Raw genomic sequence first — 21370 nt, forward strand, 5'->3', positions numbered from 1 at the left:
GCATCTCCACCTGAATATCTAAAAGGCATCCCCCAAATTTACATGTTCCAACCCAAACTCCTGATCTTCACCTGCAAAACTTGCTTTTTCCTCCATCTTAGAAAAAGCCTGCCAGTTGCTCTGGTCAAAAACCTCAGGGTCATCTTTGACTCTATGCTTTCTTTCATATCTCACATCAAATCCATCAACAAATAGGGTCATTTCTACCAGAATCTGACCATTTCTCACCACCTTCACTGCTCCCATCCTGGTCCAAGTCACCAGCATCTTCATGTAGGCACCACTCTTGCCGCCCTACAGTCTAAACTCATCCAGCATTTTGAGTGAGCTTGTGACAGTGTCAGTCACACCATGTCATGCCTCTGCCCATACCTCTCACTGGTTTCTCATTTCACCCAATAAAAGCAAATGTCTCACTATGGCCTACAAGGCCCTGCGGATCTGTGCGCTCCCCTTGCCTGTCTGACCTCATCCACTACTGCACCCTCACTCACTTTTTCTGGCCCAGTCACTCTAGCCTCCTGGTTCTTCCCTGAACCACCCAGGCAAACCCCTGCCTCAGGGTATTTGCACTTGCTGTTATGTCTACCTGGAGTTCTTGATCCCAGATTTCTGCAGGGCTGGTTCCCCAGGACTATGTGCAAACGTTTCCCCCTTAATCAGACTTTTTGCTCTTCAGACACCACTTCAGGTATCAGTGGAGTTTCGTGCTTGCCATTAATCTAGGAGAACAGGAGCGCTTGAAAAAAACTATCTTGCTGACGGCATTGGCTAGCACAGCTACTACCCTACCCAGGTCCTAGTCACAGGTTGCTGAGCTGGGGAAAAGCACTGGGTAATCAACTACCTGGGGCTTCAGGATCTACACATGAAATCTACAAATAATGTAATAAAACAGATAAATTTTAAAATACCAGCACATGGAGAAATAGGAATTTAATACCAGGAGAAAGTGCTGGAAGAGTTAGAAGTGAGCTCCTCTGGGAAATACTAGCAGGGGCTTGGGGTGATTTGCTTTTCATTATTAGCTCTTCTGTGTAATTTAAATATTTTTAATACCATATGATAAAAATAAGTTTAAATATCTACCTGTAGCTCTAGTTCTGACTGTAGCAGTCAGGGATACAGGGCAGACCCTAGATCCAAGGCACTGATTGAAATAATAAAAGAAATCCTTCCAGAATTTTCACAACCAGCAGCACAGCCGCAGCGAGTTCTTGTATTCAATGAGCACTTTTCAGATTAATGTCTCTAAATTTTCTTTCTTCATTTCTTAGACTGAACCTAAAGGTAGAGCCTAGCAAGGTAATGAAATGATACCGGTTAACCCCTACTCAACACATCTTTCCTATATCACAGATTACAAATTCATGTAACTATTTCACATATCTTGGTACAGCCAACGTAAGTGGAGGGAAAAAGGAAATTAGATGCGCTACTTAAAAATAGTTAAATACCAAATCTTTTTTGGATTTCTGTTTTAAATGTTTGATGTCTTAGTCCCTTTGAAACCTAGAGAAAGTCACAATGAGAATATAAACTATTTTTACAAATCCATTCTCTTCCTTGAGAGTAATTAACATAAATAAAATGTCATTGTCTTTATACTTTATCGCCCATATAATTGAATAATCGTCCCCTTAAGTCAATTTTCGTAGTATTTCAAATACAAGATAAACATACAAAACAATGCCATTAGAGCTCTATTCATTAAATCAGTAAGTGTGCAAATAAAATACTCTTTCCTTAGGAAACGAGCCCACAATCTTAGTCTAGATGGCAAATAGGCTCACTGGATGAAAAATTCCTCACTTAGAGCCTAACAAAAGCATATCTATCTCTCCATCTAAATGACTGAGTTTCATTCAAGTGGAGTGATGTTCCGTACTCATAACTTTTAAGTGTTGGTATATACCTCATGGAACAAATACAGTATTACAAAATGAAATACCATGAAGTGAGGTAACAGAACAAACTAAATGGTTTTGCCTGGTTTAGTACATTTAAATTAACCAGATAACTGCCTTTTATACAAAGCAGTCATCAGTACCTTAACTTTCAGGACCTCCCTGGTGGTCCAGTGGTTAAGACTCCGTGCTCCCAATGCAGGGGGCCCAGTTTCGATCCCTGGTCAGGGAACTAGATCCCACATGCGTGCTTCAACTAAGAGTTCACATGCCGCAACTAAGGAGCCCACCTGCCACGACTAAGACCCGGTGCAACCGAATAAATTAATTAATTAAAAAATATATATGTATGTATGTATATATTAACTTTCCCACAGGAAACAAATTTTGAGAAACTAAAGGGTAACCTTCAAATAGTCCTAACAACAACAGTATAAATTATATTATGAAACTTCAAAAATACCTGCCAGAAAAAGGTAAATTCACTACATTCATGTTTGCAGGTCCTGGGAAATTAATGCTTCTTCCTGAACATCACACTCCTCCAGCCACCCTCCCAGTTCCTCCTCACCACCCATCCAGTTTGGTGGCTGTTTTTCTTATCTTGAGCTAGAAAATCCTAACAAATTCCCAAGAAGTTTTCTGTCTTAGGTTAAGATAAGGCACACCACAAGCCCTATGGCACTGAGCCTAATGCAGGACCAACCCTGTGTACATGAGACGTGTGAATGTGGACACAAAGCCATTTGGCACCACGATGGAAGACAGAGATCGAGAGTCAAACGTGACTGCAAAGTGGCTTCCAGGGCACGGTTCTCAGACCGAAGCTCCTGCAGGTGGCTGCTGTTCCCAGAACCCACAGGCGGTTACCTCAGCTACAGACGCCTCCATAAACCTCCCAGGGCTTGGGTCCCCATTCAGCAAGTTGTCCCACCCTAGGGTAACCCCAGATGCTGGGGGTGGGAGGAAGCTGGAGCAGGGCTGAGAACCACTTTGGGCTCATAGGGCGCTGGGACCTTGTGTAATTCATGCTCATGTAGATCCCTAAGATCCTCTGCCATGGGTGTTGCCTGGTCTGAGGGTTCCAATTCTTAAATTTAAGATTCATGTCATAGTGGATAATCTCATATCAGTGGCAAGTGAAAAGACAGTCCAGCTATCTGTGATTACAGCATCATATAGGGGGAAAGGTTTGGCCAAATCCTCCATTTACCAGCCCTGTCAATTTGGGCAAGTTACTTAGGTCCTAACTTCGTCTTCAGACTGGGGATAATTATAACCACCTGGAACAGCTGTGATGCTTACAGTAGCAGCTTAATTATCAAGCATGATCAGAATTGGTATTTGCTTGATCGAAATAATTCATAGAAGTGAAGAACCAAGAATAAAGAGACATTCATATCCTACACATTTTGTTTTTAACCTAAAGCCTAGATATATGTCACAATTTGCCAATTTGATGTAGGGTCATGGACCGCCTTTGAGAATGGGTCTGCCAATCAGAATCCCACTCTGCCTTTCTTATATAAACCACACCCATAACACATGATCCAAGACTTCCAGTTTGGGTTTCCTCACAGGGCATAAGAATTACAGACGTGCAAAGCTACCTGAATGTACAACCTTTCTAGCTGATTGTACTTTTATCCGTCTTGTACAGTGTTAATTCAATTGGGTGGTTCATATTGATCACACACATAGTTCTTCCGAAGCCCTCAACTTAGTTTTCATACACACAATAACGCTCTTTTACTCATACTTCATGAGTGTATGACAGTAGTCAAACCACATCATTCCAATCCAAGTAAAAATTGCATCAACACAATGAATCTTATCTAACATTCAGCTCAACGGGTGACAGCTGAGTGCAGGACATAGAGCAGCCTCATGTTGTCACGTGGGTGGACAGCATCAGCCTGCTGAGGGCAGCTAGGTGGTCTTTCAGAATTTCCTGTAGAGGGATTTGTCGTGTCATTGCTGTCTTTTCCATGCCTAGCACAGTACCTGGAATGTATGGGGGTCCTTATAGCTATGAGTGTTACTGTTACAGGAATCGAATGTTCATTGTAGCCAACAGCGTGAAGATTCTGAAGTCCAGTGAGCAAGTGTTACGGACAGGAAGAAATCTCGGAGGACAGGCATCCCCCTCCACAACACAAATGCAGCCTGTCTTATTCGCTAGAGAGCTACAGAGCAAGTACAGAGAACACATACTTTTCCAATGCGCTTTTCTCGAGCCTTTCTGCCTCCTGCTTCTGCCAGGCTTTGTGCTTCTTGACACGAGTTTCCCACAAGGCTCTGATGACAGAGACGTCGAATACGACCACTTTATGCCCCATTTTAAGAGCATGAAATTACCTATTTAAAAAAAATTATATATATATATGTCAGCTTCATACACACACAGAAGAAAATAGTTTTAACTTGAACTTTAAAATAAAATATGAGTGAATCAATTTCATGCCTTGTTTCTTCCAGGACGGCAGTTGCTAATGTTCTTAGGGTCTGAGAGTACTCTTGTTTGTAAGTCAGAGTTCAGCACTCAACTGGGGTCCTCTCCTCTAGAATGTCACACTTGTCTCTCTACCCCTCAGCTGACATGTGGGTTCCCAAAGCCCCCTGGGCATTCCTCAAGCTTTGTGGTTCCACATTCTATCGCATTTACTGGCATCTGATCTTCTCAGTAGGTTGTAACACACTCAGAGGTAAGTTTGATTAGTTATTTAGAAGATACACACACACACACACACCAGTTATCTGAGGCCAAACACCAGCCTCCATTAAGCGCACCAAGCATTGTACCAAACCCCACCGAGCACTTTTCCTCCTGGGACTGACCACACAGCCTGGGCACTTGTCCTGTAGGTTTCTCCTGCGACATGAACCCTCACAGCTGCTGATCTCTGTTGATGTGGTTTCTCAAACAAAAGGAAAGTCAGACTCAGGTACATCTTGGTCATCACCTCTTAGTGAGAACTAGCACAGTGTGTGGCACATAGTGGACCCTCCACAAATATTTGTTGAAAGACTAAGTGAGTAAATGAATGAATGAAAGTGAGTAAAAGATTTGCATCCAGGTTGCTTCACTCTCAGCCCACTCAGTGAACTTTCTCTCTTCATTTTCCCACCTCATATTTACTATTTGTTTTAAGTCATTATTTGCTCACTGCCAAAAAAAAAAATTATCAGGACATAAAAGTGCATTTCAATATTCATTCCACTAAGCTATACTTATCTCCCTTATCGAAGTAAAATAAGTTTCTATATATTGTTTTAAACTTCCCCTACCTACAGCATCAAAATCTGGCTAAAGCCATTTCCTGATGTGCACAGATACACGGAGTGTCAGTTGGCAAACAGCACAGCTGTTGAATATTCTCTGTTCCAATTCCAGACACTTCTAAATAGCAGTCAGTGGGGATACAAAACCAAATATTTAAATCTTCTGACTCAAGTTTGTGCTCTCCACAAATGGCTTGCCAATATGAGTGGCAGAACTGGCTTATGTTTATGCAGCTGAACATTTGAGGTCAATAAGTTTAGTCTGAAGAGCTGAAAACACTGACCCCAGTTGATTTCCCTCTTTTCTTTAATTTCTGACATCTGGGACTGTCTTTTGTCTCCCTTAAAACTCTTTTACCTAAAGGGGATTTTTGACAAAGATGCAAATGGTGCAAGTTTTGTGTGGACATAAGTTTTTGATTCTCTTGGGTAAATACATATGAGTAGAATTGGAGGGTCATATGTCAACTCTATGTTTAACCTTTTCAGGAACTGCCAGACTGTTTTACAAAGCAGCTGCACCATTTTACATTCTCACCTGCCGTGTATGAGGGTTCCAGTAACTCCACATCCCCGCTGACACTTGCTATTATCTCTCTTCGTATTGTAGCCATTCCAGTGAGTGTGAAGGTTGTCTTTTGTTAGCATTTCCCTGATAGCTAATGATGTTGAGCATCTTTTTATGTGCTTTATGTGTTGAGCATCTTTTTATGTGTATACCTTCTTGGGAGAAATGTCTATTCAGATTCTTTGCCCATTTTTTAATTGGGCTATTTGTCTTTTTAGTGTTGAGTTGTAATAGTTCTTTATATAGTCTAGATACTGGTCCTTTGCCAGATATATGATTTGCAAAAATTTCTTCCCATCTTGTGAGCTGTCTTTTCACTTTCTTGATTCCATCCTTTTACTTTTAACCCAAATATATGGTTATAATCTATATGAGATTTTATAGACAGAATCTTGTTGATTCGCTTATTTAACTCATTTGGACAATTTCTGTCTTTTAATTGGTATGGTTAGGCAATTTACATTTAGTACAATTAAGGATATATTTACATTCAGGTCTATCATTTTATTATTCATTTTCTGTTTGAGCCCTCTTTTGTTTTCCTCTTTTATATTTTCCTGCCTTCTTTTCTGTTATCTGAACATTTTTTACTATTCCATCTTATTTTCTCTATTGTGTTTTTGACTATGCTTCTTCATCTTTTCTTTTTCACGGCTGCCCTAGGGAGTATAAGATACATGCTTAACTTATCGTGGTCTACTTAGAAACAGTATTTTAACCACTTCAAGTGAGATATAGAAAGCTTATTACCTGGGCTTCCCTGGTGGCACAGTGGTTGAGAGCCTGCCTACCAATGCAGGGGACGTGGGTTCGAGCCCTGGTCCAGGAAGATCCCACATGCTGCGGAGCAACTAAGCCCGTGCGCCACAACTACTGAGCCTGTGCTCTAGAGCCCGTGAGCTGCAACTACTGAGCCCGAGTGCTACAGTTACTGAAGCCCACATGCCTAGAGCCCGTGCTCCGCAACAAGAGAAGCCACCGCAGTGAGGGGCCCGCGCAACGCAAAGAAGAGTAGCTCCCACTCGCCGTAACTAGAGAAAGCCCACGAGCAGCAACGAAGACCCAACTCAGCCAAAAATAAATAAATAAAATAAATAAATTTATTAAAATAAAAAAGAAACCTTATTGCCATATAGATCCCCTTATGCTCTCACCTTTATGTTGTAGTTGTGCTGTGTATTATATCAGTCAGTGTTAGATTTCTTGGCTTCAGATCATCAAACTTATTTCAAAGAACTCATGAGGAGGAAGCTAGCCTGTCATATCTACCCTGATATTTACCGTATCTGTTGTTCTTCCTTCATTCCTATTGTTCCAAGTTCCCCTCTGGTATCATTTGCTTTCTGTCTAAAAAACTTCCCTTAACAATTCTTTTAAAGGAGGTCTGCTGGCAAATTCTCCATTTTCCTTCTGAAGGAGGGCAGGAGGCCCACAGAGCAAATGGGCCACACAAGGCTCTGTTTTCTGTGTCAAGAGAGCTGCAGAAAGTTATTGCTAGCCAAGGCTGCCAGGTTGCAAAGGGACCATATTCTGTGCCCATGACTGGGGCAGGCTCCAGCAGATGTCCCACAATGCTGATCCTCCCCTGGGAAACGCAGGAAACCTCTTCCTACTACACTGTCACTCCAGCGTCCTTTACTGAGAAAGGTTAACAATGGTGTTCACTTCAAAGGACGAATACTTAAAGGAATTCCATTATATATCACAGAATACACACACTGAAGAGTGCATTCAGGTTGAGAGGCAATAAGTTGATAACTAACACAGTAAGTGATCAATTTGGTTGGGTTCAGACCTCACATTCCAACCTGCCCTCTGAGGTTGTGATTCCCACGTCAGATCAGTCTTCTGACTTTGCAGTGCTCTTCAGCTGTTCTGTGGGCGCCACCCAGTGGCCATCTGGGACAGGGGTTCTAACAGACTGCCAACGCTGCTTAGGGTCAGATCCAGGCAGGTGCAGCTTGGGAAAGAGCCCAGGAGCTCATAAGCAACCTTTTGGGGTTGTTCTCCAGAGCTTCTCCCTCTCGGTGATCTCTCTGGTCCTTCTAGATTCCTGGGGCTTGCTTTTCAGTCCTCTGGCCAGAGACCTGGTGCTTTAGCTACCCTGCTTTGCTGTGCATGTCCTACAACTGCACTGTGTTGGGCCACACAGTGGGAGGACAGTGCAAGGAAAAAAGCAATGAGAGTTTCCTCCACCCTCTGGGGACCACAGCTCCTCTGCTCAGAAAGGAAGGATCCCTTATCCCAAAGGATGGGTGACTGAGGTCCTCCATTACCAACCTTCTCCCCGTCGTCCCTCACTGCTGCTACTACTACACAATCCCACGGGGGCCTAAGGCATTAGAGGGTGGAGCAAAGAAAAAGAAAAAAGACAGGGATTTACCCCCACGCTCTGAGCATTAGGAGCCTGCTTCTCACTCCTGGAACAAAATTAGGTGCTTTGTGCTCAATTCTGGGTTTCAGGCTGCCTTGAGTCCAGGCTGGGGAATACTGGAGGGGAAAAATGGGAAACAGACCACAGGTTCTGTTCTACTTTGAATTAGGGTGTCCTTCCCTTCTTCTCTTGCAACTGCTTACTTTTCAGGGTCTTCACATTGCTGTTCTGTGTAATAAGTCCAGGTTTTATAGCTACATTTAGTGGGAGAGACAAGGTGAAGTGTGCCTACTCCATCTTACCCCAAACCATAAATCTCTGCATTTATTTTTTCTTTTACCACTTTCCTTACTCTGTTACCTTCAGCTCAGGAGCACCTAAGCTGCGAAGGTCTTAAGGTCTAAATTTTTTTTTTTTTTTTTTTTTTTTTTAATTTATTTTTGGCTGTGTTGGGTCTTCGTTTCTGTGTGAGGGCTTTCTCCAGTTGCGGAGAGCGAGGGGCCACTCTTCATCGCCATGCGCAGGCCTCTTACTGTCGTGGCCTCTCTTGTTGCAGACCACAGGCTCCAGACGCGCAGGCTCGGTAGTTGTGGCTCACGGGCCTAGTTGCTCCGTAGCATGTGGGATCTTCCCAGACCAGGGCTCGAACCCGTGTCCCCTGCATTAGCAGGCGGATTCTCAACCACTGCGCCACCAGGGAAGCCCCAGGTCTAAATTTTTTTTAAAGAGAAAGAATTAAGCAGCCTAGCTCCTTTGAGGAAATCTCTGCACATAATCCAAGTCTACCCATAAAAGCAAACCAAAAAGCCAAAGTAAAATGAACTGCTTTTGAGCAGTGTGGACAGTGAGTCATCCAAGGGTACCTGAAGCTGGAAGACCCACCTGCTGTCCAGGGTGTGTGTGTTCTAGATCAGCCAGTCATGGCTCTGATTCTTTTGTGGAGTTTCCTTTATTTTCTCAGGCCAATAAATCCTTGAAGAGTAACCAGATCTGTACATTACTATGTACGATAATTTCTATGCATTAATTTAGAGAAATATAATTCAAGTCCCTATATTAGAGAAATGGTCTATTCTTGATGCCTTTGTGTTCTATTTTTAAACATTTGTAAACCAACATTAGTCTCAGTATTTTGGTGGGAAAGAGTCTATCCTGTCTGTCATCTAACCACGTTCACTATTTTCTCTGTGTTTTTGCCAAGCAGAGAAAGAGGTACTATCCTTCAACCAAGGGGGTTTTGAAAGTGCTAGGATTTAAATCAGGGTTTTGCCTATCAGATGTTCTATTTACAAATGTGTGTAATGAAAACTAGAGACTCTAAGAATGGTAAGTGATGACCATGTATGCTGGGGATCTACATTGTAACCTCCAGAGATCCTGCGAAGGTAAGAAATACCAGCTCCTAAATCCCGGGTCCAGCCGAGCTGCTGGCATCCTGTGCAGGACAGGGCTGAGTCCAGGCCTCCCTAGACAACGGGACGGGATGGACCTTAACCCCGGAGGTAGTAGCCCCATGGGCGGGTGCTGAGATTGGGAGAGTGGTTTTATGACAAGAGCCCGTGAGTCATTCCATCCAGGAAAAAAAGCCCCTTTGGGGAGCAGAGAGGAGGCAGATTCAGGGACAGATGCAGATGCCAGTCACTTAGCAGCTTGGGTGAAGGAGATTCCCCTGGCAAATTCACAAAGCTAATCTCTTCTTCAGAGCATGAACTCCATTCAACCCAGTCTTTCAGGCAAGTACATAAGATGTAATTTTCTAAGCATTAACTTGCTGCAGAGCTATAGAAATATCACCATGGTATGCTATACCAAAGCAGAAGAGAGAAAAATTACCCTCTCCAGGATCCAGTCTGGAAGCCCTCAACACAAGTAAAACAATAACCTCTCAGAGAAAACGTTTACAACCAAGGAGACTCTTCTGAGGCAGCATAAGAACGCAGAGCTTTAGCCTGGGCCTGCACTGAACTTGACAGCAAATATGCATGGTTCCAGGACTCTCATTCCAGTTCTTTGCTAGAGATCTGGCTTCCCATGGTGAGTGCAGAATCACGAGAACAAGCCTCCCTAGATTTGGCTGTACTGCCCATAGCCACAGAGCATCTTCCAGAGAAGAAAACACTTGGGGCTATGAGAAAGGAGGGAACCGCGGTGTCCCTCACTGCAACAGAAAGGACACTGGCACAGAGTGTGGTCAGGTTCATTCCCCTCCAGTGCCGAGTGTTTCAGATTCTGAATGAAATGTCAACAGAGACTCTCAAAGGTTGGATTCACAGAGGAAAAATAAATTTTTTTCCTGCAAAAAGTGTTTGCTTTATTGCAAGGGTCAGCAAACTTTTTTAGTAAAGGGCAAGATAGTAAATATTTTATGTAAGTACAATACTTACATAACAAAAGAGAAAACTCTTGGCCTCTCTGCTTGCCTGGGGTGGGCCTGCCTGAGCACTGACCCTGCGTCCACGCTTCTGCCCAGTTGCCGCCTACCGGAGACATTCTCAGGACAAGAGCGACTGGCCCAAGACGGAAAGGCCTGGCAGGCCATGAGCACGGAGCAGGCAAGGGGGGACCTGCTACAGTCAGCTTCGCTCTCTGCCCCAGTGACACCCAGGTGCCCGTGTGTCCTCTCCTCCCACTCACCTCAAGTTGGGCAGCTGGTAAGTCTCCAGCTCTTGCACAGAGATTCGACTGCTTGGTGCCTGACAGTTGCCAACAGTAGAGTCTCCAATGTGTGAATGGCAACCAGTGCGGGCCTTGGGCAGCAGTGAGATACAGCTGGCCAGGTAGACAGGTGCTGAGAGTCTGGGGGAATGGGGACGGAGGGGGTTACTCCAGTTTGGTCTCCATGGCTCACGGTGCTAGCCTGCTCTGGCAGTGCCAGGCCTGAGAGCGATCATTTGCTAATCCCAGCTTTCGTGAACAATAAATGGCCGCAGCTTTCATTCCCCCAAGGTGCTAAGTGAGTGGCAACTGCATCTGTCCCTGAATCTGCCTCTCCTCTGCTCCCAAAAACGCCTTTTTTTCCCTGGAAAAAAAGCTTTGGTGGATGTGATGGCTTTAAATTATATGCACAAATTCTTTGACATTCTTCCCTCTAAAAAGGTAGAGCTTAATTCCTCTCTCCTTGAGCTTGGGCTGGACTTAGTGACTCACTTCTAAGGAATATAATGTGGTGAAAGTGATGGTGTGCGACTTCTGAGACTCAGTCCCATAAGGTATTGCTCTCTCTCTCGGATTACTCACTCTGGGGAAAGCCAGGCACCATGTCCTGAGGATGCTCAAGCAGCTCTATGGAGAAGCTTCCTGTGGAGAGAAACTGCGGCCTCCTGCCAACAGCCGTGTGGGTGGACGCTGTCTTAACAGCAGATCCTAAAGCCCCAGTCAAGCCTTCAGATGACTGTAGCCCTGGCCAAAATCTAGACCTCATGAAAGACCCTGAGCCAGAAACCAGGTTTCTGACCCTTAGAAGCTGTGGGATAACAAGTGTTTATCATTTGAAGATGTTAAGTGCTGGGGTAATTTTTATGCAGCAATAAATAACTAATAAAGTGAACAGTAAAATAAGAGGCACTTACAAAAATCAGTCTTAATTTACAGTGACATCTGGTGTCTATATCCAGCTGCTTCCTTGACATACCCACTTGGATATCTCACACATATCTCAAAAGAAACATGATTCCCTCCAAACTCACTCATTTAGAATCTATCCGTCCCTGTCTGCCTTAATTCCCCATCTCGACAATGACTCCATGTTTATCTGGAGGTCACTCCTTTATGCTTTCTGTTTCCTCACCCTGACCACCCAATATATGGACATGCACACACACACACACACACACACACTCATTCACACATCTAATTTATTCTGTAGGGGCATGTGTTTCTCACCACCAATTTCTGCCACATCTGGCCTCAGTTGTGCAAAAGCCTCTCAGCTGGTCTCCTGACTTCCCACTCACCCACATCCAATCCATTTGCTACACGACGGTGAGCATCACCATCACCAAAGAGAACTGGATCATGCTGCCACCTGGCCCAAGTCCTCCAGAGACTTCCCTTTGGAATGAGAGGGAGATCCCAGCCCCTCACAGGGCCCAGTAAGACCCTGGCACGACCTGCCCTCAGACAGCCCCTCCCACTCACCCCCACTGCTCTCTTCCTCCGAGCCCGTCCACCACCTGCTTCTTCCCACCTCAGACCCTGCAAACGCTGCTCCCTCTGCCTAGACGTTCCCCCCATTCACACGACTCTCCCCACCCTGACACCCCTGAATTCAACTTCTGCGTTCCCTCCTCAGAGTGGCCTCCCCTGTCTCTTCATCTAAGGTAGAGCCTCCTGCTACTCTCTCTCTCAGACTGTTGCTTACTTACTTCACAGCACATAATACAAGTTGAATCATTTGACCATTTGTCTAATTATACTTTATCTGTCCATGGACGGAACCACGGTTTCCTGACGGGAGCAACCACCTGAGGGGCCCCAGACTTGGGCTCAGAGCCTGGCCCCTCAAGTCAGCCACCGACACTAGGTCACTCAGCAACAGACGCCAGGCTCCCACTTCTGAGCCTCAACCCAGAAATCCTGGGTATGGAGCCCGTTTACTTGGTATGTATTTCTGTTCTTTGATTCCCAGGAACCCTAAAGAACTGACATCTGGGGACACTCATTAAATGCAGAAAGATGAATGTCCTTGCCTCTGAGCTCTCAATCTGGAGGGGCGGACAGATGTTTAAAGGGATACATTTCAATGCAGCATGTGGATTCGACAACAGAGACTGAAGGAGCGGCTGTGCAAGCCAGAAGAGGAGTGATGCCCTCCAGTGCGTGATGGGGGTGGGAGTAGGGGGTCAGGGAGAGTCCTGCCGGGACTGTGAGGAAGGCGAAAGGACCACTCTTCTGGGTTTGATCGAATAGTTTTCCATGCTCCCTCCCCAAGACAGATATATCAGAATCACTTTACAGAACCAGCTGCGATCCCGAGCCAGAGGACATGACTGGAAAAACACATCCTTTGGCAGCAGAACACTAGTCTCCACTTAGAATCATATGCCAGGGTTCCAGGTGGGAGGGGGGACTTTCTGGTCACCTAGTCCTCTCACTTCTTGTCAAATGACAGGCTGGGCTGGAAGAGGGCGGGGGTGGGGTACAGGGCTTATATCTCAGAGAATTTGAGGTGTGAAGGCCCTGGGAGAGTCTGGGAGGAGACTCAACAAAGTCCACGATACAGGTGCCAAGCCATCCTTGGTTCTCCCTCTGCGAGGCTGGGAGGGGGACAGCAGCAGAGGGGGTGAGGGGAGAAGGGCATGGAGCTGGTGCCGGGGGGTCACCTGGACCAGCCATGGGGAGAGAGGCCTGGCTCCCCTCCTCCCCACCTGCCCCTTAGAGCCCCCCAGATCCGTCTTCCCTTTGGACTGACCAGCTCCAGGCCTTCCACAGCATTTTCCAGGTGTATCCGCCAGGTGCAGAAGACACCTATCACCAGCCTTGCTGGATCCAGGGGAATGACTGTAACCAATGGGAACTTCTGGTGACACCAAGGTACAGTGGAGGCAATAATATGACAAAAAATAATAATAATAATAATAATAATAATAATAATAATAATAATAATATGACAGACCAGGGGCTTTAATGGCCCACAAATTCCTTTCTATCCTCACATAAGGCCACTGCCTGGACCCCAGAGTTGGAACAGAGTGAGATTTCTGATAGAAACAGTGGGGGAAATAGAGGGTAAATATTCAAGTGAGGTCAGTCACAGTAGTCACAATATTTCTGCCAAATTCTAAATTAAATTACATTTTATGTCACCTGATCAGTGTTCCCCTGGGGACACACATTATTTTACGGTAATTTGTTAAACTAGAAAATATGGCCAAGGGAGGCAGAGGCTCCAGACAGGATTAAGAGGACAGTCTCAGGGTCAGGACAGTCTCAGGGCTGGAGTCCTGCCTCCCCCACCTACTGCTGCATGTCCCTGAGACGGCTACCTAACCTCTCTGAACCTCGGTGTTCTCATCTGGACACGGTGCGACAGCAGCACTGAGCTCATAGGATTAGTGGAAGGATCACGCGTGATAATTTGTGTCACGTGCTTAAGACAGTACCTGGCACCTAGTAAACCTCAAAAAATGTCAGTTATTTAAAGAAAAAAAAGAAATTAAGACAGACATTGTTCCCAGTTATATATAAGATAAGAACAAAAGGTACATGAGCATCTGGGGATTTTTCTCTATCAGGTATGGTTACAGAGGTTCTATGGGAGAACACCCAGCTCCTAAGTTATGGGAGAGGATTTGGTCCATCAGAAGAGCCGCCACGCAGTGGTTAAGAATCCACCTGCCAATGCAGGGGACACGGATTAGAGCCCTGGTCCGGGATGATCCCGCCTGTGGCAGAGCAACTAAGCCCGTGCGCCACAATTACTGAGCCTGCGCTCTAGAGCCCACGAACCACAACTACTGAAGCCCGCGTGTCTAGAGCCTGTGCTCTGCAACAAAGAGAAGCCACCGCAATGAGAAGCCCGTGCACAGCAAAAAAGAGTAGCACCTGCTCGTGGCAACTAGAGAAAGCCCGTGCGCAGCAATGAAGACCCAACGTAGCCCCCCCCCCAAATATATATGTATATGTATGTAAGTATAAAAGAAGAGCCACCAGCACAGTCAAACTGCTTACAAAACCAGACAATTCTCTTCCAGGTTCTAATCACTCTCCCACCCTCACCCCCACGCCTCTCCTGGAGGACAGACTTCCCCGGCCAGATGTCAATCATCCCTTTCAGGGCACTGAAGAAGCACAAACAGAGTTGATTTATCACCCCTGGACAGCACTGTGGACCAGAAAGTTTTGAGCTCAGCCTTGGGAACAAGGGTGATGCTGAGAGTAACCCACTAACAAGAGCCGGAGTGTGGAGACCCGGCCACAGCAGCAGACCGGCTACCTAGACCTGCCCACTCACAGGCTCTCCTTCCGCATTCAATTCCAGGCCCTGCATAATCCTCAATCCGTGTTCGTTTGGGAGGTTCACCCCCGTCAAGCCTCAGCACAGCAGGCACAGACATAAACAAGGAAGCACTGTCCCCCGCCCCCTCCACAGGTGCCCCATGCCCCTACCCTCGCCTTCCCCACAATCCCCCAGTTTCAGGAGCAGCCGCGCACCCACCCCCCACGCCCACCTACCCGTGAATGGGCTGCAGCCCGGAGCCCCTGCCGCTGCCTGCCGAGTGGAATCCGAGCCTGTTTACTCCGCAGCAGCGACACACTGGGGCCAGAAGCGCTCCAACTGCCCCAGCTTCCCGGCTTGTGCGCTAATGGGCTATGTTTGTAGGCTGATAATATGATCTGTAGGACATGTGCTGATAAACTATCTATCTATTCTATGTGACTCAGCCCAGCATGAGACAAAACAGACTTGGGCGGGGAGGGCTTGTCACAGCGTAAACGATGTGCCGGCCAATCTGAGCCATATAACCCGGGATTATCTGCACCTCCCTGTAGGTGGCGGGGGGCCTTTCAACATTGGACATCCTGAAGTGTGCTAAAAAAAAAACAGGTCAGAGAAGGCAAAGGGTGACATATTCTTAGCCCGCTAAGCTGGAAACCAAACTGAAAGCAGGATGAGAAAGCCATACGACCAAGGAAATGTAATTTTTTTTTTCAGTATTTGAAGCAGATGTCCAAGGTTTTGATTTCATCCTTACATTTTTTTCTTAATTTTATTTAATTTAAGAAATTAATTTCCTAAAACATATGTGAGTTTAGGTTCTCTTTAGAGATTTTACTATTTCGGCGAATATGTTTTCCTGATATCCAACAGTGGGACAACATGACAGTTAACAAGCAGCAATCGTGCCTACACAACCCCTTGGTGCCCCTTCACGGCCACAGTTCCTCATACACCTTCACCCTAAAACAGAAAAATGCCTTTTGTCTAATATATACATAATAACTCTAATTACAAAATAGTTTGATTTCTGAAGGACTATTTCCATAATGGAACATTTTCTGTTTGTTGACATTTTAATTAAATTACCATTTTTAATTGTATACTAAGTTAGTGGGGCTCAAATTAATCTTTGTGACTATATTGAATCGTACCTCTAAAATGTTAGATGTGCTTTTTATTACTTAGGATAGAATTTTCATATTATGTTTCTCTTTTGATAAATAATGTAAGTTACCTAGTTAGTAATTAATGTTTAGTTTGCATTTTGTTTTCTTTTTTTTTCTGGTATCCTCAACTAAAGAATATAAATTGAAAAAGCAGTTTCAGTTCACATTCTACTTGAATACCATTTCAATTTATAAGAGAGAGAAACATTCAAAAGCTTAATCATATTTAAGTGGAAAAAATTTTTTCCCACAAATGCATTCAGAATACAATGGGATTGGGCTTCCCTGGTGGTGCAGTGGTTAAGAATCCACCTGCCAATGCAGGGAACACTGGTTCGAGCCCTGGTTCGGGAAGATCCCACATGCCTTGGAGCAACTAAGCACGTGCGCCACAACTACTGAGCCTGCGCTCTAGAGCCTGCAAGCCACAACTACTGAGCCCGTAAGCCACAACTACTGAAGCCCACGCGCCTAGAGCCCACGCTCCGCAACAAGAGAAGCCAACACAATGAGAAGCCTGCACACCGCAACAAAGAGTGGCCCCCGCTCACCGCAACTAGAGAAAGCCTGCGCGCAGCAACGAAGACCCAACACAGCCAAAAATAAATAAATAAAAATAAAAATTTTAAAAAAATACAATGGGATGCCTTTATGATGCTGATTGGAGGAACAGGCCATAGTCATCAGACTATAATGATGTGCACTCAACAGGATCGAGAAAGTTAGCAAATGAAAATAACTTTCAGTTACATTTGAATTTCAGATAAATAACAAATAATTTTTTAATATGTGTCTCAAATACTACATGAGTCATACTAAAAAATTATTTGTTGTTTCTCTGAAATTTAAATATAAGTGAGTGGCCTGTATTTTACATGGCAACCCTCCACCCAAACCACCCAGGACCTTACTAAAATGCTGAGTTGGCTGCAAGAGGCCAGAGAAGGGCTGAGAGTCTGTATCTCTAACAAGTTCCAGGTGATGTGGAAGTTGCTGGTCCAGAGACCATATTGTGAGTGGCAAGGATCTAGAATTAGCATAGTCTGGTGCAGTGATACCGAGGACTGGCTTCTCACTGGCATGGCCTGGATAGACCCCTCTGCCCCTCAGAAGTTCTGACTCAGTAAGTCTGGGACAGGGGTCCAGGGGTCGATATTTTCAGCATGCTCCACAGGAGTTGTTGTTTCTGATTCACAGGCAGGGATGTGAACCAGGAAATATTTTAAAATACAAAAGGTACCATGTTCATGCAAGGAATTATTATTGCATTAAACTCACTCTGTGCAGATTGTTGTATCGCTGGGCTAAGTGTGTCCAGAAAGACCTTCCAGTTTCTGAGCTCCCAAGGGGCAGCAGGTAGGATTGTGCCCTGCAGTCTTCACATCCCAGTGTCCCCTTACAGCTGGAAGCAGCCCAACTCCTAACAGCCTTATTATTACCAACCCTGGCCACTTTCTTAGAGCTCAACACTTTTTTATGCAATTCAGTTCCAGCTGGGCTTGTAAACTCATGAAACGCAGTCCAAAGACCACAGCTCCAGCTTCTCCATGGGGAGGTGTATAATGTTTGCCTCACATCCAAAGGGGTTCCACACACAAGCTCACCCAGATACCCACAGGGGACTGAATGCTTTCTCACAGCCACTCTGAGTCTAGGATTCCTGTTGGAACATTGAGTCACACGCACCACGAAGCTTTCTTCCAAGTAAATACCTGGTTTCCAGAGTTTCCAGAGTGGGGTGCACTTCAAAGGGCCCAGGGTCATTTGCATACAGGAAATCTTCTCCCTGGAGCACCTTAACCCATCTCTGACACAGCTTGGGTTTTGCACTTTGGCCTCCCTCATCCCTCCACTTGCATTTCATCCATTTCAAAACCATTAAGAGCTGTGAAGAATGCCTGAATGCAATCAGATACAAAATCCACTTAAGAAGCACTTTAAAATGAGATCCTCCAAGTCTTGTGAAACCAAGTGGGACCCCAGCTTGCCTTCCCAAGTCTCACTCCAAGAAGTCTGTCTGCCCATCCATTTGTCTGTCAGGGGCCACTGACCTTGACCTGGTCAGCAGGGATCAGGAAGTGACTGCTCCTTCCCCATCAACAGTTTTTTCATAACACTAAAATGGCACTTGGCATAGATTACTGGGCTCATCTTATCTAGGGGGAAGGGGAAAGGGAGCAGAAGCCCAATCTTGGAGATCACTGTCTCTCCCAATATGCTCAGCACATATAGCTGGTCAGTAGATATTTGTTGAATTAGATTGGAAGGAAAAAAATTTTGGTGAGAATTCTAAACTATAGTCATGTCTAAAAGTCTAAATCAGAATCCCCTACCCTACCATGGTTTCCAGTAAATACATCAGGACTATCTCATCTTGTATACGGTGAACTCTCTTGAATAAGTTGCCCAGAATTTGGCACTGCTTGGGGTACTTAGGATTGACTTTTTTCCCCCTTTACTGTTGCGGGGGGGGAGTGTTCTTTGTTGTATTTCCTGGCTCAGGCTAGGAGGCGCAATTTGCTTTCCTTTGGAGCTTCTCAAAGACCTAGTCCACGCCCGCCTCACCTTCCCTTTTAGAAAGTAAGGCTGAAATGTAATGCTGAGTCAGCCACAAATGTGGCAGATGGTATAAGATTTAGCCAAAAGGAAACCAGCACAGGCAAACACTGCACTAGAGGCTGGGGAAGCGAGATTTCCAGAAGACCAGGTTTCTGGATCTCCTAGTCTGAGGGATAAGGCATAGGGGGAGGGGCTGGTGAAAGACAAGAAAACCAGCAATTTACCACAGTGTTGACAAAATGAGGGAAACTCCAGTTCAAGTTCCCTCTAAGAACCACCTGCCAGTCCCTAGAAAAAGAAATACAAGCATCCAATAAACATAACTGCAAATCCAAACAACAACAGGATACTATCTTCACATATAGAATTGGCAAAAATTCAGAGGCTTGCTGCAGCCAGCTGGTAAGGACCTGCAGGATCTGTGTGGAAGGGAGGAGAAGGGAGGGACAGGACACCGGTGCTGCCTTCCTGGAAAATAATTTGGAAATGTCCCCCCTTTAACCAAGCAGTTCCAGTGCCAGAAGTTTATCGGCTAGATATATTCCCAAGCAATCACCAGGATATACATATAAGGGAGTTCACTGCAGAACACAGAAACACACCAAGTGATTCCTGATAAGACAGTTTATGATACGTCTACATAGAAATTCATATGATACAGTCCCCACCCCCTGCACACACATACACAAATGAAGTCCCCTCTTAAGCCCTTCTCTGTCCCTCTTACCCAATTTCTGTAACAGTATAGCTCTAAAATGGCTCGTTTGAGCAGTCTTCCCTACTGAGTTTGAAGATTTTTGAGAGCAAGAATCTATTCTTCTAAACCCCACACAGAGGTCTGTAGCAAATACAGAATAGGTTTCCAGTGGCTGTTTGTTAAATGGTGAAAACAGAAAGCCATTTACTTGATGAACGGGCGAGGGCTCCACTTCTGACAGTTACTTGAGTTTTATCAGAAGCTGTTGGGCGCTGAGCTTGGTGGGATAAGAGGCCTCGCATTCCTCAGCTGGAGAAATTCCCCGGCCTGGCTTGCCGCTCTCTCCCATCTTCTGGCCTGAGGGGAAAATGACAGAAGTAAGACACAACGTGCCCCTAGGAATCCTATGATAAGAGTAGGCTTTGACCTTAAAACCTCCTCATTGTGCTGCAGAAATGGCTGCTCTGTTTATTAACTATTCAGTTGGGGGTTAATTCTAAATGGTCTCGACCACTGAAATGTTCGAATTGGCTTTTTAAAACTATCCTACCTCCAAATGTGTTTTCTTCCTTGAATTTGAGACAGACACTGGAAGTTTCTCTTTTGATTACGATGTTTTGTTTCGACTATTCTTGGTTGGTTGGATGGTTTTAAGGCAAATTCTTACTTGTATATTTTAAACACATACAACTCTGTCTCTCTTGCCCCAGTGTTTAACACAGGACAGCTCAGAGTTGTCGAAGCCAAGTTCGTGTGCCCAATGCATGTTTCGGTCTGTTTGGCCCCTTTGTGCATTGGCACACGAACTTGGGTTTGACAACAAGAGGGCGATACTGAACCGTCCTGAGACCAAGACCATTTGTTTGTCAGTGCCCTCCATAAGGGAGGAGGTGGCCCCCATTCCAGGGTCTCCCATCCCCAGGCCCTCCGTGGGTCTCTAACACAGTACTCACTGGCCAGATGCTGGGTGGCATCTGTCAGTCGGCAGTGACCGAGCAGAGGTGTCCAGTGGCCGTTCCAGGGTCACCAATCAACTCCCCACCCAGACACAGCCACACAACTACAATCACTGATTATCGTCCTCTATCCCCCCTACTACGCAGTGGGGCCACCTCTCACCACTGTGTCCCCAGAGCCTAGCCCTTGACCGGTAACATAGTAGACTCATTAAGTACTTGTTGAATGAACAGTCTGCGGGCCGCCAGCCCGATAGCAAATGTCTGGCCACTCAGGCACCTCTGCCCTCCCCTCCCCCTCATTTCTTCCTAACTCAAAACTTTGCCCAGATTCTGTCTAGTGCATACACTTGACTTTCTTTGGCCTCTGTACCCGTGGGGAATGCAGATCTTTTCAGTGAGTTCCAGTCTTTGGGTACACAGAGATTCTGTGTGGGCTGCAGGCTGAACACACCAGCCATGCAGACTCGGGGCCTTGGTTCCCTCCTGAAAGTGGGGAGGTGATTTCCAGGGATCCTAATTCAAGTCCTAAAAGTTCCACAAGAGCCCCTTTAAATAAGGAAGTGTCAATGCAGGGGTGGTGTCCTGCTGCCAGTTCTGCCACAGACCTGCCCAGCCTCTGTGGAAAAAGACATTTAAGTCCACAGATGGGATTCTTTGGTTCATCCATAAAATGAGACTAGTATTGCCAATGCTGTTATCTACTTAGCACACCGGATTGTTGAGGACTGTGAAGCACAAAGTGTACTAAGAATGTACTGTACTTTCTTTAAGCCTCCGTGCAACTCCTGGGGTTGGGTGATTAGCTTTCTCCTCTGCACTGGCCTTCCCCATATCCAGCTTCTAGAGCTGCAGGCCAAGTTCCCCATTCTCTCTGAATCTCAGCGTGACACTTGAAGCTTTTTAACAAGTTGAAAGGCC

The 21370-nt window shown here is 45.5% G+C and overlaps 1 protein-coding gene and 1 long non-coding RNA gene across 3 annotated transcripts in view; both read right to left on the minus strand.

The window, feature by feature from the left end:
- LRRC2 (leucine rich repeat containing 2) overlaps positions 1-15547 on the minus strand; it is a 37490-nt gene extending 21943 nt beyond the window's left edge. Inside the window, exons 1-3 of one of the 2 annotated variants that reach the window (XM_067754121.1) lie at positions 15305-15547; positions 10766-10927; positions 4122-4265 (exon numbers count right to left, since the gene is read on the minus strand). In XM_067754121.1, coding sequence (XP_067610222.1) covers positions 4122-4246 — 125 coding nt within the window. In that variant the 5' untranslated portion in view covers positions 4247-4265; positions 10766-10927; positions 15305-15547. The remainder of the gene's footprint in view (positions 1-4121; positions 4266-10765; positions 10928-15304) is intronic. The other variant, XM_067754120.1, reaches the window with a different exon arrangement.
- A 2413-nt stretch (positions 15548-17960) lies between these two features.
- Positions 17961-20993, minus strand: LOC137233104 (uncharacterized). Its single transcript, XR_010947297.1, has 3 exons — positions 19702-20993; positions 19021-19084; positions 17961-18135 (listed from the first exon to the last, which is right to left on the minus strand). It is a non-coding gene; the product is annotated as an uncharacterized lncRNA (long non-coding RNA).
- Between the last annotated feature and the right edge of the window lie 377 nt (positions 20994-21370).

Source organism: Pseudorca crassidens, chromosome 10 (assembly GCF_039906515.1).
Source record: "Pseudorca crassidens isolate mPseCra1 chromosome 10, mPseCra1.hap1, whole genome shotgun sequence".
In the NCBI taxonomy this organism is placed as follows: Eukaryota; Metazoa; Chordata; class Mammalia; order Artiodactyla; family Delphinidae; genus Pseudorca; species Pseudorca crassidens.